At 35.1% G+C, this 16964-nt stretch overlaps 1 protein-coding gene across 2 annotated transcripts in view; it reads left to right on the forward strand.

Moving 5' to 3' along the window:
• Positions 1-4151: 4151 nt before the first annotated feature.
• Positions 4152-16964, forward strand: part of LOC121312962 (nuclear receptor subfamily 4 group A member 3-like) — a 28204-nt gene continuing 15391 nt past the window's right edge. The window contains exons 1-3 of one of the 2 annotated variants that reach the window (XM_041244978.1): positions 4152-4469; positions 8594-8758; positions 11803-12668. In XM_041244978.1, coding sequence (XP_041100912.1) covers positions 4298-4469; positions 8594-8758; positions 11803-12668 — 1203 coding nt within the window. In that variant the 5' untranslated portion in view covers positions 4152-4297. Of the gene's footprint in view, positions 4470-8593; positions 8759-9367; positions 9450-11802; positions 12669-16964 lie in introns of those variants that run through there. The other variant, XM_041244979.1, reaches the window with a different exon arrangement.

Below are 16964 nucleotides of genomic sequence, written 5' to 3' on the forward strand. Positions count from 1 at the left end.
TAAAGATAATTACATACATTGTGTTAAGCAGGCTTGAGCCATCACCACCCACTTTCTGGTGGTCTGCAAATGTTTGCCATTCCAGAAGCACCCGTATGGCTGTCCTGAGGGGCATTTTGGTTCATGCAGCCCCTGCACAAATGGGGAACAAGGTGCCCCATTGTGAAGCCACAGACATCTTCCCATGGCTGTTGCTGAACAGTTTGCACACATCTCTCACACAGTATATATAAGGTTAGCAGGAGTTAATGATGCCATATCCAAATCAATTGCTACCGGAGCTTTGTTCTTATAGAGTTCTTTCTAAAAATTCAGTCAGATGTAGGTGAGTATATCAACCCTTTAAGAGTCACTCAAAATGTTAAGGATGTTTAACTATATTTCTGTATGTTTGTTACATCAGAGGCTCCTGACATAGGACAGCACAGTAAAACACTCGCTAGCTATAACCACAACTTCCATGTGTATTAGTTTTAACTAAATAGTTTATTTACATTTGACTGGGCTGGCATTCGGCTTCTTCTGTTTTGGTCACCACTCAAGAGTTTGTGAACTTTTGGTTTTCATACCATGTTCCTCATTTTACAGTATATGACATATCCACCTAGAAACTGGCATTTAATGCAAACCAATAAATTCATGAGTCACACTACACACTGGGGGAATTCCCACATGTTCTTAATCTTGTAGATATATACTAATATATATCTATAATCTAGATATATCTATATATTATATATATATATATATATATATATATATATATTATTATATCATACTAAAATTCAGAAGGATTAAAATCTATGAGAACAATGCTGCTTGTTTTAGCTTCATCACAAAAGGCAGTTTAAAAACAAGTACTAAATCCAGTTAATAATATGTTCCATTAAGTCCTTGCTGAAAAAGCAGTTCTGCTTCCACTAATTTTAAATATCTTTATTTTTATATAGTGCCGTTCATAGTGGACCAACATCAAAGTGCTTTACAGAGGTAGGCTGTGAACTGTGCATTATATGCAGAGCCACTTACAATAGGACACTGATTTAACATCTCAGCCGCAGAATGCAGCACAAGTAGGTTAAGTGACTTGCTCAGGGTCACACAGTGAGTCAGTCAGTGGTAGAGGTGCGATTTGAATCAGTGACCTTCTGGTTACAAGCCCTGGACTTTAACCAGTGCCCTCCCCAGCCACCCCGAGGAGGAGAATCTGCAGCCGTGACTGGCAGGACAGGTCAGACATTCACATTGTCTCAACTACCAGTCTTGGCAAAGTCTACGTTGACATAAGTTTTAGACACTATTTCATTATCTGGATATTGTCGATAATTTTAGTCTTGATGTTTTATTGTACTAAACCATAATTATTTTAGAATTGTGCTTCTAAAAAAGGATATGTGCCACTGCTACCGAGATGTTGTTCTTATATATGCTGGGGGTACCACTACCCCAGCCAGGCGGACTGCTTATTAAAATTATTTACATGACTGAAGATGTTTAGTATGTAGAAAGCAATCCAAGTGTGGTACAACATGCAACAAAATGCCCCATCCTCAAGCACCACAAACCAACGGGGGAGTTTGACAGGTGACACTGAAAAGGGTAGCCTTTCTGTCCAGCAATGGACACATGGGGAGCTCCAATAGGCGAGGATGCTAGAGAAGGCAGCTCTACAGTGTTGCATCATGTATTAGAAATTCTACTGTACAAAGAAAAGGCGATCAGTCAATATAAATGGTGTTAAAGCCATTAAAGGTTACGAAAATTAATTTTAAAACCTTAGCAGCTCTGTGGTAAGGGTGTTGGGCCACTGTGGACTTCTGCAGTACCGGCTGCATCTCATCCTAAGGAATATCTGGGACAAACAATTGAAGTTAAAAGAACACCTTTTATGTTAAAGCTGTACCTGGTCACTTATACAATAATCCACAATTGCATCTTAAGTTAAAATGCACCTTTAGTTTTCTGATTTGAATGTGCCTGTTGATTTTATTATCCGCTCAGATCAGCAACGATGACATTTTTTTTCTTCTCCCAAACAAGCTTTATTCAGAGAACAGGTCATAAAAGTGCATTCTAAATATAAATATTGGTGATTGTACCCAAGGTTCATTTTTAAACAATGCATTAAACAAAACAAGACAGCAATTAAAATTAGTTATTTTTTAATTGGCGATAAATATTAATTCACATTAGGTCCTGGATATGCAGTCATATGCAGTATATCTACAAGTATACCTACAAACTCAGGTAGGACTTATTTAATTCTATAGTAAGCGTGATCAGAAAAAAAAGAATGATAATACAGTAATGTTTTTACAACCTTGATTGGAAATGCACCACACACTTGTCGACAACCTATACAAATTCATAATAGAGACAGGAGAACGGACTGTTTATAACACAGAAGCAATAACACACACACAAACACTTCCTACCCCATAAGGAATACAGACACTTCCTACATCTGCCTATATTCCTTACCCCCTACCTACCATCACTGGTACCCAACAACACAGACGATCCTAATAATAAAATGCGCTTTAAATGTCTGAACTACAGTCTTTTTTCGGTCGTGATTGTAAATAAATAAGCCCCAAAACAAGCCCTCAAGACTGTAAAATATTCTCGGCCACATAAAAAATAAATGAAAGGAGACACGCTGCTACTAAAAATACCTGTCGACGACTATATTTGGTTTGGCAGGATCACAATCAACTTTCTAAAATAAACGGGTCCGCCCCGTCACAATAAATGGGATCTATACGATCTCAAAACGCCGAACTGGCCCTGTGCTAATTTTAGTAACAGTGCTTGCGTCAATCACGCGCCTCAAGTGCGTCAACGTCTCTGCCCCGCCCTTGCGAATGGAACGTTTCTGACCATTGGCCAGAAGTCGTTTTGTTCCTGGGATACCACCGAACATGTGATTGGTTGAAGCTGCTTTTCTTTTAACCCAGTCAGAGAGCCCCTCGTGTAATAGTTTGTTGCTCGTCTACGCTTGATACTATTTCTTCACGAAGTAGTTTTGCAGTCAAATTTAGGCGAAAATTCCGACCATCCAATTAAACCACTTGCGTACTTAATAAATAAATAAATAAATAAAAATAACTTTTTTTCTGGGGTGTAAATTTAGTCATTAAAACTGTCTAAAAGTATAAAATATATAATTCATATATAATATATATAATATATATATATATATATATAATATACTATATATATATATATATATATATAACCGAAAACATCCAATAATATGAATCTTATTATACTGATATGGTAAACAGGTCTGTGCCTCCTGTGTAACAACCAGATCTGTTCTGTTTATATACATTTTAGAGAATTTCAGCAGTCGGAATGTACACACATTGAGATCACTGGTTAACTGGGCACCAAATGCGTTGAAAACTTTTACTTGCCGGCAAGCTTTTTTTTTCTTTTCTTTTCCACATAAAGAAGTGTCACTATGTAGATACCCCGCCTTTGGTTAGCCAACCCCCCGACACACACACACACATCCTTTCCCCTCATTTATAGTCGTTTTCTTAATACATTGGTATCAAGATACTTTTTGTTTACACAATCGAGTAAATAAAATAAATAAATACATGCATATATAAATACATAAATGTATTGGTTCACTATTTGTATACACCGTTACTACAGAGGAAGAGCAACACATGTGTAGAAATATTTATGTAGCACATACTTTTATTTAAACGGGCTGTCCTTTACATACACTGTTGCTAGTCTGTTTCAGCCTGGGCTTCATATGTATTATACGACAACTACTACTACTAAAATAAAACTAATAAATAGGTATTATTATTATTATTATTATTATTATTATTATTATTAGTAGTAGTAGTAGTAGTAGTAGTAGTAGTAGTAGTAGTATTAGTAGTAGTACAGTAGTGCTAGTATATGTACATATGAACCCTCTCGCTTCATTTTTTATAGTGGTTCGCACTTGTAAACCATAAATCGATCTGGCACAGTAAAACAGGCGTTTGTGTGTCTACTGTAAAGAGAAAAGCTGAAGGGGAGTACCTTCTTGACAGCTACAGTGAGTGACGTCACCTCTCCCATGGCGTCATATTGACGTCTCGCATTCCACGGTGTAAGCGCTCTCCATAAATGACTACTAGCAATTGGACTTCTCTCAGTACTCAAAGCTCAGCTCACCACATAAACAAAGCCACATTGCAACTTCATCACAGCGCATCACCATCGTTATACCAACACGGAGACCAGCTGCAGGGTAACTGGATCGCACAGGGTCCCCAAACCATTTCAAATGCAACCTGAGAAATTATTCTATATTACCTACAAAAGCACTCCAGCAACTACTACTACTACTACTACTGCATCCTTTTTTATTGTTTTTTGTTATTATTATTCTGGAAATCTACACGCAGCTTTAAGGAGGTTTATCTCAAATGTAAAGACGGAACCGACACAGCAAGCAAGTACGTATAAATCATGATTCGTGGACTTTATGAAACTTGGGGTATGCTAGAAAATGACAAATATTGGATATTCTTTTTTCTTTATATATATATATAAACGATGTGTGTGTGTGTGTGTGTGTGTGTGTATATATATATATATATATATATATATATATATATATATATATATATCTATATATATATATATATATATATATATATACACACACACACACACACATCGTATACATGTCATGTTCTGTCTTGAAAGTCTATTTTCTTTTTGGATATCTGGCGACAACAAACTGTGATTATACGAATTCATTAAACACAGAAGGAGAAAGGACTGTATATTATTGTCAGTTTTATTGCGTCGAATGAAAGTGAGTCGGCGAGTATTGAAGGTATTCTTGCTAGTTGTCATGGAAATGGAACGCCAGTCGGCTGAGTAGTGCCTTACACTGTGGTACGAAACGACTCATTTAGTAAAAGTTGCTTATATACTATACATATGATTCTAATGAATACGGTGGAACAGTTTGAATGTAGATTATATTCCTTGAGTTGAATTATTATATGCCGAGATCATCACTCACTTATTACCAACATGTAAAAGGTAATTAGTTTGGTGACGAAGTATCTTGTGTATCATAGATTTCTGAGACATAGCTCAACACGTGTTTATAAATTGCCGTGAAATGACTTTCTTTCTTTCTTTCTTTCAAAAAAAGGAAAGGAAAGAAAGAATACTTTCTTATTCTTTCTTTCTTTCTTTCTTTCTTTCTTTCTTTCTTTCTTTCTTTCTTTCTTATTATGCATGCTTCTTATGCATGTTGTAAACATTTAACACTAAGTTACGTTATGATGTTCTGAATTATAGCATTCGTCTTTAGTTAGTTGTGATGACAATGTACGGTATGTTAAACTAATGTGCGGTATGTTGACTAAGGTAATGTGATCAAAAATTACACCTGTTACAAAAGTTATAACCCTATGCCTTCTCTCACTCTGCGACACGCGTTGATTTATTCTAGTTATAATTTATTTTCCTTATCCTGCTTAACCGTATACTATAAATCACGGCGTTTAATAAAATAAACAAATAGATAACGCCAATATTATAGTCTGCACACATGGTTTATAAACATTTAAATTGCAGTTGTGTGTGTGTGTGTGTGTGTGTGTGTGTGTGTGTGTGTGTGTGTGTGTGTGTGTGTGTGTGTGTGTGTGCTATAAAATGTGCGAATTAAAAAAAAAAAAAAAAAAAACCCCATACGCAGTTTGTGCAGAAAAAAAAAAGTTTTAGCCGGGTAACAAGATCCGATAAGACCCGTTTCTTCTGCTAATTTACTGTACTTGGAGATGTGTATTTTTGTTTTATTTTATTTTATTTGCCTGTTAGCCTTGCCGTCTGGGTTATGGGAGTTTGGGGCCGTTGAAGTAAAAAGGTGCGTGTTTAAAGCAACATAGACCGTTCTCTAGGTTACCATCTGATTTATTTCAGCCTGGTGAGCACGAAATTAGCCGAGTTGAGGGTCTGCTGAGGAAAGAAACTTAAGTGGGGTTTAAATATTCACAAAGAGGAAAGGGGGAGGGGGGAAATCAAATTGGAAAAGGCTGTCTAAAAATAGAATATATCTGGGCAATTCATAAAAAATAACGCGTAAACCTGTATAAAGTAGATCATGTAAATAACGTGTAAACCTGTATATCGTAGATCATGTACATAAACGTAAACCTGTATATAGTACATCATGTAAATAACGCGTAAACCGATATATAGATTATGTAAGTAAAGCTTAAACCTGTATATAGTATATTATGTAGATGACACGTAAACCTGTATATAGTAGATCATGTAAATAACGCATAAACCTGTATATAATAGATTATCTAAATAATGCGTAAACCTGTATATAGTAGATTATGTAAATAAAGCGTAAACCTGTATATAGTAGATCATGTAAATAACGCATAAACCTGTATATAATAGATTATGTAAATAAAGCGTAAACCTGTATATAGTAGATCATGTATTTAATAAAACAAGGATGAAAGAGTTATAATTGAATGGATTTACCGCGTGTGTGTCTGTGACAATCTGGTCAACATTACCAATCGGAAAAGTTGAATCAACAATGGAAAATATAGAAAGTGAAAATGTTATTGGAAATAGGATATTATAGTGTGTGTGTGTTCAAAATATTACGACTCATTATATATACAGTAAAATACTGCTCGCTTTCAGAGGATTAAATATCTAGACACGTCTTTAAAAAAAGCCCAGAAAGTTAATGTTTTATTCTGACCGCTTTAAAGTCGTAATGTTTTATGATAGAAATCGAGGTTATTATATTATGTGTTGCTTTTCAACAGTAAGGTGTTCGTGTGAACAGTTCTTTGAAGTGCATATTTTAAAGCCAGGCACAGAGGTTTAATATTAATAGCCATTTGTAAAGATTCCCGTTTCTTCCTCTCTGTCTGTCTGTATAATAAGTATTTTATTTTTCCACGCTTTCAAAGAGTCACATTTTATTATAAAAACTCTCGTTTTTAGTAGAGAGGGGGCGCTAGACGCGTAATGAGAGCCTTTGTGTCTTCGTGTCAGAAGTGGTTAGTGAAAAAACAAAACAAAAACTTCTTGTAACCGAGATCCAGGAACTGAGTCTGCAACACAGATACAAAGTTCTTGAAAGTGAAATTATTTCTTTACTACTATTGGGTTTAATCATGAGTATATCTGTGTACATTGTTTTTTTTTTTCATTTTTATTAAATTTGTTTCTCAATATAAACCAAACTTCAATCTCATGGATTAATAAGATTTGTTATGTACTTTTAAAAAGAGGCAAGCCACATATATTGCAACCAGTCCAACTGCTTTTAGCTTAAAGCGAATTGACCTACCGATTTAACTGATCGAAGAAGATAAACATAATTACATCATGTGATATAGGACTGTATAACGAGGCACAATCGGCGTTCCTGACCGATACATTTCAACTGATCTATCGGCAGCTGTTGCAGAACATTCATTTATGATTGTGTATTTTTGTACTGTTAATGGTTGAAATGCAAATGTGCGTTTTATTTTAACCTGCTTGTCACACAGATCAAAACATTTAGATTCGATAACTTTACTCTCATACTATTTTGATAATTATTTCTTTGGAATATTTTGGAACTATACTGTCTTAATAAAGGCTAATTTTTTTTTTTTTTTTACATAAGAACTGTTTTAAAAAATAACGTTTATTATTATTATTATTATTATTATTATTATTATTATTATTTGTACACTGATTTTTTTTTTTTTTTTTTACTGAACCCTTGTTTAGGTTTTAAAAAGGACAATTATTATATTCAGTATAGAGCTCTTATATATTGTATTACAAATTAGAATGCTTCATAGTTGAAACGCTATAGGGATATCATGCATCGTATTATGGAACCAATAATAGTTAGACTCTTCTGATGTTTACTGGCTATAGTTCTTTATGGAACCCCTAAACAAATATTACAGAGAAAGTGCGAATGAAACCATATACTGGTAGTTCTTGATAGACTATCCATGAACCTTATTGTATTATTTAGCGAACGCAGTTGATGTGCTTCATTGAACAAACGCATTTGCTTCCTTTTGTGGTTTACACCACAGTTAATTCACGCGTTTTGGTCAGTGTGTGTGTGTGTTTTTTTTTTTTTGTTTGTCTTGAGTTGTTAAAATAAGCAAACCCGTTCTACAGACTGGGCTGTTTTTTAAGTATCTTGACAATATGAATTGTATTATTTCTCGGGAAAACAGAAACGCACATTTAAAATATTAAACACGTGTTGTAGGTGTTTTTGTTGGGGAGCATTTGTAATTTTGAAGTACGCATTTTAAATTATAAACACGTGTCAGCTTTTGAAGATTTAATGGGTATTAGTGGAAAAGGGGGGAAATAATTTATCACAGGTTATTATTATTATTATTATAGTTCTTTCTTGATAAATATTTACCATAAGTAGCTTAGGCCTATACTATTAACCGGTCTTTTACTTAATTCTCCTCTGTTGCTGTTACATTTTCTTTTACTTCAGAGTGCAATCGCGCTGAACTGATCACCTCTTTATTTTTTTCTTTTTTACCCCCGTTTCTAGACACCGGTTCGGAAGAGCGCCCCCAGCCAAGCTCCGGTTCTGAAACCAGGCTAACGGGAAGTTCTGCATCCGCTGCGGCTTCTTCTGCGCTGTCCAGACATACTCCTCTCGTCACACCTCCGCCTGGAAAAACAAGCACGATTCAGCGAGCAAAATATCAACCAGGCAAGGATATCTTACAGCAGGATGTAATTTGAGTGGTTTAATATGAATAGGCTAATTCTGTCAGGTTATATATGCTAACCGTATGCGTAATTCTTCATATTAATTCAGTATAAACCAGTATTCATTATAATATCATATTGACAGTAACTGCACAAAAACAACATTCACAGATGATAGCCAATATATATAATTTAGTGGTCTTTTGTGTCAGGTCGATGGAAAAATCAAGCACAGCATTTGACAAAAATAGTCTACAATTAAAATGTCAATCTACAAATTAAACATAAAACAGTGATATTACACTTGTAATTTAGTGTTGGGTGTATACAACTATGTCATTTTTAACTTGAAAATAAACAAAAACAAATAAAACCATGGCCCATCATTTCTCTGTGGTCTGGGCACGACGTACGCCAAATGTCTGTCCCGCTGCTTGAATTTATGGGTCTCTGGCCTAATACAGCAGTACCATGACCATTTAAACTAAAACAAATGATTCACTTGACAAGAGTTTTTTTTTTTCCTTTCAGTTTTATTGTTTGCTTTTTTTAAATGCAATTCATATATTTATTATTTTATTTATTTGTTTATTTATTTTTGTTCATATAGATCAATGAAATACTGAATATGAACAGGCGTGCTCAGTTTTTGGAACGGATGCATTTTGTCCACCTAAAATGCAGACCTCGAGGTAGAGACTATTTTGTCAATTATTCATTTAGTTAAAAAGTTAACAAAGTTAAACATTTTTGTTAAAAATTCAATTTTGCTCGGCTGAGAGAAATTCTAACTGCGCTCGCTCATGTCACCTGACTTTGTGGAAAACCAAAGCACATTTAAAAGGGTGTTCCACTAACATATTAACTTAGCTGTGTGATAGACTAACATTTTGGATTGAATTTGATATTAAAACACACGTAACACAATCTATAACATCTGTAGATTATTTACATTAAAACACACACACATGCTGAACGATAAAGCGCGTTATACATGGAAACATGTGTTGGTCAACTGTGTGTACAAGTCATTATCACAAAGCAATGATGTCACTGACTCAGACGCCTTGTCACTTTCTCTCGATATAATCCGGTCTTTCCAGTGCAGGGCGAGTCACAAAAGGTTTACTTTCCGATTAGTAAAATTGACACAGCGTAAATTGTACATCGTGTGTTGTCTCAGAACTTGCAGATATGAGTCTTTATTTTGTTTTACAAATAACGCTGTAATTTTTTTTTTTTTTTTTTTTTTTAAAACGAATATTTGCAACTGCCTTGCTTACAACTGGTTAACCCTTTTCTGTTCTTCTGCAGTGAGGAATATGTTCCTATGTTTGTATATTGGGTCTATCTCTTGTGAACGTGATGTTAATTTCAGTTTTAATTAAACAAATACATAATAAGAATAATAAGAAAATGAAGAAACCAGACAAGATCCAGCATTCCAGAAATGTGTACAACTTATTTATTTATTTATTTTAGGAAAATTAATATAATAAGCTTTCCATGTTTACTATATAGTTTATAGTTACAATTCTGGTCACACTTTAAAATCGGTTGTTCTTGTGCTTCTAAAATCGGTTATTCTTGTTATTATTCTATTATTATTATTATTATTATTATTATTATTATTTGTTTATTTAGCAGACACCTTTATCCAAGGTGATGTACAGAGACTAGGGTGTGTGAGCTATGCATCAGCTGCAGAGTCTCTTACAACAAGGTCTCACCTGAAAGTCAGAGCACAGGGAGGTTAAGCTCTGGGTCACACACACCCGGGACCTCCTTTTCTTTAACAAGTGGACAACGCAGCCCCCTTAAGGGTTTAAGTGTAAAATACAGCAACATGTTTACCTGATAAAATAAAATAAATAAAAAATCAATGACAAGCATTTTGTCTTAAAGTCTTTCTCAGGACTTCATCGCTGAAGCTGTAATTTAGAAATTTACTGGGAAGATTTATATCCCTTAAAATTTACCTTAGAACTGTCTATGGAGCAGGCCTGTTTCACAACTGTGGTTCAATTTAATCTGCCGGTCGCAGGAGGAGTACACACTGCAGAAACGTCCTCCACAACATGGCAAAGGCATTCATGTCCTAAAGTCTTATACTTAACACAAGAAAACAAATTATTTCGGAAATATTAGTGATTAAGGGCGACCCTACAGAAAAGCTGTTGTTACAACTACATTTTCCTTGTTGAATGTTCTCTCGTGAGTGCACCTAATCATTTTCAAAACGAACGTGTATACGAGTCAGGGCTTTTTCTAAAATCAGAACAGGCTATGTTCTGGCTTTGTTATGTAACTCGTAGAGATATAGGTCTGGGATTGTGTCCTGGTATTTTTACAGCATTGTTTAACAATTTGCATGCATACCAATGTGAGGGATGCTTTATTATTTTCTGAATTGGAATTGATGGTAATGGTGCAGGATATACATCTAGACAGGGATCTGAAGTCTGAAATTAGGTTTTGTCAGCAGATCATAGGACACCAAGGGCTTTATACATAAGGCAGGGTTTGTCATTGTATTTTATATATACAGGGTGTCACTGGCATCATAGCCAGTGTCATATAATATGCTGACATGGGTAACACACCTCATTGACTATCTGCACCAGAAATCAAAATAATCTGAATTCCTTCTTTCCTTGCTTCATTTGACACCTGAAATAAATAGCGACACAACCTGTAGTATCAATTATTCATAAGATAGCTGACTTATTGCTAACCTTAAAAGTCTGCTAATTCGGTAACGCACTGTTTACTACACAATACACTTTTTCTTTATGTCCTTCATCACTAAAAATGAATGATCTCAAATCTGATTTGAAAAAAAAGGACTTGGATATAAAGGAATTTCCAGGATTTAGATCTTGGTAGAAATTAAAACCTGGAGGATTGGGACTGAGCAGCATACCAAAAGGAAGCCACAAAGCCAGACTGATAGCAGCTTACTGCTATGACATCGCAGTGCCAGCCAGCAGTTGTACTTTTAACTGCATTTCATGGTCTGTAACCAGCTCTGCCTTTCTCTTTCAGATATGCCGTGTGTGCAGGCTCAGTATGGCCCGTCACCACCGAGCTCCAGCTATGCTACGCAGACCTACACTTACACAGGGGACTACAGCTCTGACGTCATGAACCCGGACTACACCAAGTTTGGCATGGACCTGAGTGGCACAGAGATCACTGCCGCTGCCACCACTTCCCTGCCCAGCTTCAGCACCTTTGTGGAGGGCTACACCGGCACCTACGAACTGAAGCCCTCCTGCCTGTACCAGATGCAATCCTCCGGCCAGAGACCCCTGATTAAGGTGGAGGAAGCCCGTTACGCACCGCCGTCCATCCAGCAGTCCCAGTCTGAGGACCCCATGCCCAGCACCTCCATGTACTTCAAGCCGTCGCCCCCTTCCACCCCCACCACCCCTGGCTTCCCTGGCCAGCATGGGCCCTCATCGATGTGGGATGACTCCCTGACAGCTGTCCCCCAGGCCTGCATGGCACCCAGTCACTTAATGGAACCTGTTCCACAAAAGTCGACTCCCAGGTTCTCTCTGTTCCCTCTGAAGCAGTCCCCCCCACACACAGTGGGATCTGGCAGTCACATGTGCTACGAACCAGGTCTGAGCCTTCCCATGGGTCCCGAGAGATCCTCTTCCTCTGTGGGGCAGCAGCCATGCTTGGATACACATTTGTACCCCCTGCACCTGGGTAAGGTGAGCGGGCTACACTTCACCCCACTGACAATGGGCCAGAGCCCTCAGATCCTGGGGGAGAGCAGCCTCCCCTCTCCTCCCAGCCGCTCCTCCTCATCCGGGGAGGGTACCTGTGCGGTGTGTGGGGACAACGCTGCCTGCCAGCACTATGGGGTGCGCACCTGCGAGGGCTGCAAGGGCTTCTTCAAGGTAAGTGAAATGAGTCTCTCATCTATTACTGAACTGAACTAGTGCAGCGCTGGGTTGTAGGGTAGGGCACAGAAACATGCTTTTTTCAATATGCAATGTATTGTGTTTAGTATTGTTGTTGCAAGGAATTGGATTACTTTTCATATACAGTACATTTTTTGAAAGACAAAAGTTGCATGGGTCTATGAAGTTGCCTGGCCAAGTCTTTTAAAAATATGTAGCATAGATAGGAATCTTAACATTGTGCAACAGTGACCAAAGCAGTATATATATATATATATATATATATAATATTATATATGATATATAATATATATATATATATATATATATAATATTATATTATATATATCATATTTTATGTGGTTATTGTGGTGCTTTTCTTTAGTGATTATTGGTTTTATGGGTGCAAGTTAAGAAGATCTTGAGTTTGATGTTCCTGGAACTGTTATGAAAGAAATCAAAAGCAACAGTTTACAAAAAGTTTCATAAATATCAAAACATGCTTTTTTGAAGTAGCTCCTGAATTAAAGCTTCTTAAATAGGGCCCATTGTCCATGCAAACAGTGGCTCGATCCTATGTACAAGTGGCTGTGGGACTTGGTCAAAGAATAACTTTCTGATTGTTGTAGCTGTCAGAACAGTAAAGAGATGTTTCTTATGGGAAAGAAGCTGTTGCAATGATGTTCATAGGTATCAATCTGGTATAATAGCCCTTATACTGTAAAAGTGTCCCATAATAAAAGCAAAGAAAAGTTTAATAAACATACTGAAAGCATGGTAAGCAATTGGAAATCCATAGAGTGGTAAACTGCAAAACTTTAATGTAACTGTATGTACTGGGTACTGATAAAGCTAGGAGTATTTCTTACACAATACTTCATGAAAATAATTCCATTAGTACCAGTTATGTTTTGTGAATTTACTTGCAGCATGTTTCAAGTGTGCAAAAAATAAATACTCAAAAGTATGTACTGCTCTTGCTCTTTAACAGCTTTTGCAAGTTGTTACTACTTGTATTGAAAAATATTTTTGTCTTTTCATATTCAGATAAAATGTCACAAATCATAAAGTAGTATATCGGACCCAAACCCTATGGAGAGTTAAAGGCATCATCATGATGAGCAAATTATTAAAAACAACAACAAAAAAAAAAAACTATTCTTACAATACACCAATAAAAAGGGTACCACATGAAATATTATTAATAAGACAGGAACACAGATAGCTTCAGTTTGGATTTGGTTTTCCTGCAAATGTTAGTATAGTTATTGTATTTTAATATTGTTATTGTATGAATAAGCTCTCAATTGTAACGTACTTGTAACATTGTATAACCCAAGTATTATTTAAAAAATAAATAGCAGTTAGTATGAAAAAGTGCTCCTATACCTTACACTGAAAAATATTGCTACATAAAAGCACACATTTGTAGTTTTTTAAGTTTGGTAGATGGCACTGTCTTCATATAAAACCACAGTAGAGTACCTTTAAGTGACTTCATGAACATTTTTTGACTACATAATCAATGAAAAACTTTTGTGAGCAATAATAATAAATGTATATTATATATTTTTGTTTTTTAAAAAAAATCTGTGGATTATTGTATTGTGAATTTTAAACAGTATATAGTCACGTATTAGTAAATTGCGATGTTGACAAAAATTGTTAATGAAAATAATACTGCAGCAAAATTAAATAGGCACTTCCTACAATAAATTCCAGTCAGATATTAAAGCTTGAACCTTAAAAAGGTTAGGTGAATAATTAATACATTAATAATTATAATGCATTGCATTGTAACTAATAGTGCATTTTTAAATAAATTGTTTGTTTTTCAGCTTTAATTATGTTAAGTTGATTTTTAATTATGGAAACTTGCTTCCCCTCCAAGCATTCAAATACACAAATGTACCTTCTGCTGGTAAATGCTAGCGTTGGTTAGTCTCATCTCAAAGTGTGTGTGTGTATGGGGGTGGGGGGGTGGGGTTATATCCCTGGAAGCTCTTTTAAATTAAGCACGAAGTATTACATGCCGCTTCTGTCTCTTGTGTGTAAGCATGTTATTGCGAGTGTTTATGGCTGACAGCTCTCACAGAGTGAAGTGGTCTCTTGTTGACTGGCCTGTAGTGTGAGAAGTGCTTTACCTGCTGTTAAATGGTGTTGGAAGCTGTGGAAATCCTTGCTGATACATTACGTAGCTAATAGATTACCAGAATGTTAATTGTTTTAACTTTTTTTTGATACCTTATTATTTCTTGCTATGATCGCAGTATGCAATTTAAACAAATCAAAAAGAAAAATAATTGAGACTGGAGTGAGACTATTTAAGTCGTAAATTTAGCGGACAACACTCTCTTTCACCTGTGAATGATCATAGCTCTTCACATTCAGTGGTGCTCAAAAATATATAATGATTTAATTCTAGCCAAGGGCAGCATATTCTAACAAACGCTGCTTGAAATGTATTTGGTGGCAAAAATAGCATCATCCAATGGAAACCAATGCATAAGTGACATCTGAAATAAATAACACATAAAGACAATGTGATGGGGTGCAGGTTTATTTTATTCCAAAGTAACATGGTACAAATTATTATTTTTTTGTTCAAATATTTGTTCAATTAATATTTGAACATGAAAATGTTTGTCCCAGTACTATGAACAGGAAATTCCAGAAGTACACACAGTAACACCACAAGAGCATAAGCTAAAACAAGTCACATCATTTAAAACTGCATGAATATGTCTTGCACACGTCTCTAGATCGAACTAAATTGTGACTGAAGCGCCTAGCTGAGACAACATTGAAAATAGATGCGTGTCACCATGAGGATCTGATACAAATGAATACAATAAAAAATAACAAGTCTACTGCACTGTGTGTTTTTTCTTTCTACACAACTGACGAAAGGATTTTGTCTGAAACCTGAAATAAATTATTTTTAAATCATTTAAACCTTTTGTGTACATCCCCAAAACCTTTTTTTTTTTTATTTTTGCACACTGCAGGTATACCTCCCTTTATATATATATGTGTGTGTGTGTGTGCGTGTGTACTGTAATGATGGCAGAAACTCTGAAAGAATGAGAAAGAGAGAATCTGTAAATGGTTAGGAAACAGAGCACACCTGGTGAGTGCAGTGCAGCTAATGCACAGGGTTTATTTTGTATATGCACAAACCGCAAGAGGTTACCTATTTGCTACATGTTTTCAACCGGCTGGAAACATACCTTGCTGTAGCAGGGTGACTTTCCTTAAATTAAGCAAAAGTAGACTTCTTTAGAACATCGTTTTTTAAAAAGGTTTTTGTTGATTAAAAGCATTTGTTTTTTTTGTGGTTAGTTCTTTTTTTTTTTAGTTAAAGATGTTAAGATATTTGATCTTATAACTTGTTTCCATCAGTTTCATCTGAAGCATTCAAATTAGACAATGTTAAAAAGCATGATAGATCACCAAGGAAATGTATCAACAGCTCATCTCCCAAACTGCACTAAATAGATTAATGGAGATTTGTAGATTGTTTTCCAGTGAATAGAAATAGGAATAAATATAAATGTTTTTAAAAAGGACTTCTAAATTTAGGGTTAGATTTACTTTGCTCAAGTTGTTTCTTACTAGGTAACAATGTCTGTACATTTGGTGTTTTTCTAGTTGTATAGTTGTCTAGTTAGTTGTATCGGTGTCTTAGCATTAAACAGATGGTAGCTGTAATGCAGTTTGAATTATGTTTGAAAAGAACTGCTGAGTTTTGGCCTGGTTACCAGAATATAATATTTTTTTAATTTATGCACAAAAAAACATGATCTTACAATTCACTGTAACAACAAATAACACTGATCTCAGACATTTTTTTTTTAATTGTTTAATTATTATTGTTATTTATTTTAAATATGTATTTAAAGTAACGACAGAATTTTGAAACGGAAAGAAATCTGTTCAGGTATGAAAACTTAATTTAGGTGACCATATGCATAGCCAGTACTGTATAGTAAAGCAACAAAGCAAAGTACATTCAATCAGAAAAGCCTGTCAAACTTAAAAAAAAAAAAAAAATCTTAGAAATTCTTTTTTAATTTACTGTAGTTTTTAGGCTTAAGTACCTAAAAAAAAAATCACATCTCCTTAATATTATCATATAAAAAAAAAAAAAAAAATATATATATATATATATATATATATATATATATATATATATATATATATATATATATATTATAACGTTCTTAAATTGCGTAAACGATTAAGTCCTGTAAAATAACATTAAGTAAATAAATAAATAAATAAATGGATAAA

The sequence above is a fragment of the Polyodon spathula genome, chromosome 3 (assembly GCF_017654505.1).
Source record: "Polyodon spathula isolate WHYD16114869_AA chromosome 3, ASM1765450v1, whole genome shotgun sequence".
Classification (NCBI taxonomy): Eukaryota; Metazoa; Chordata; class Actinopteri; order Acipenseriformes; family Polyodontidae; genus Polyodon; species Polyodon spathula.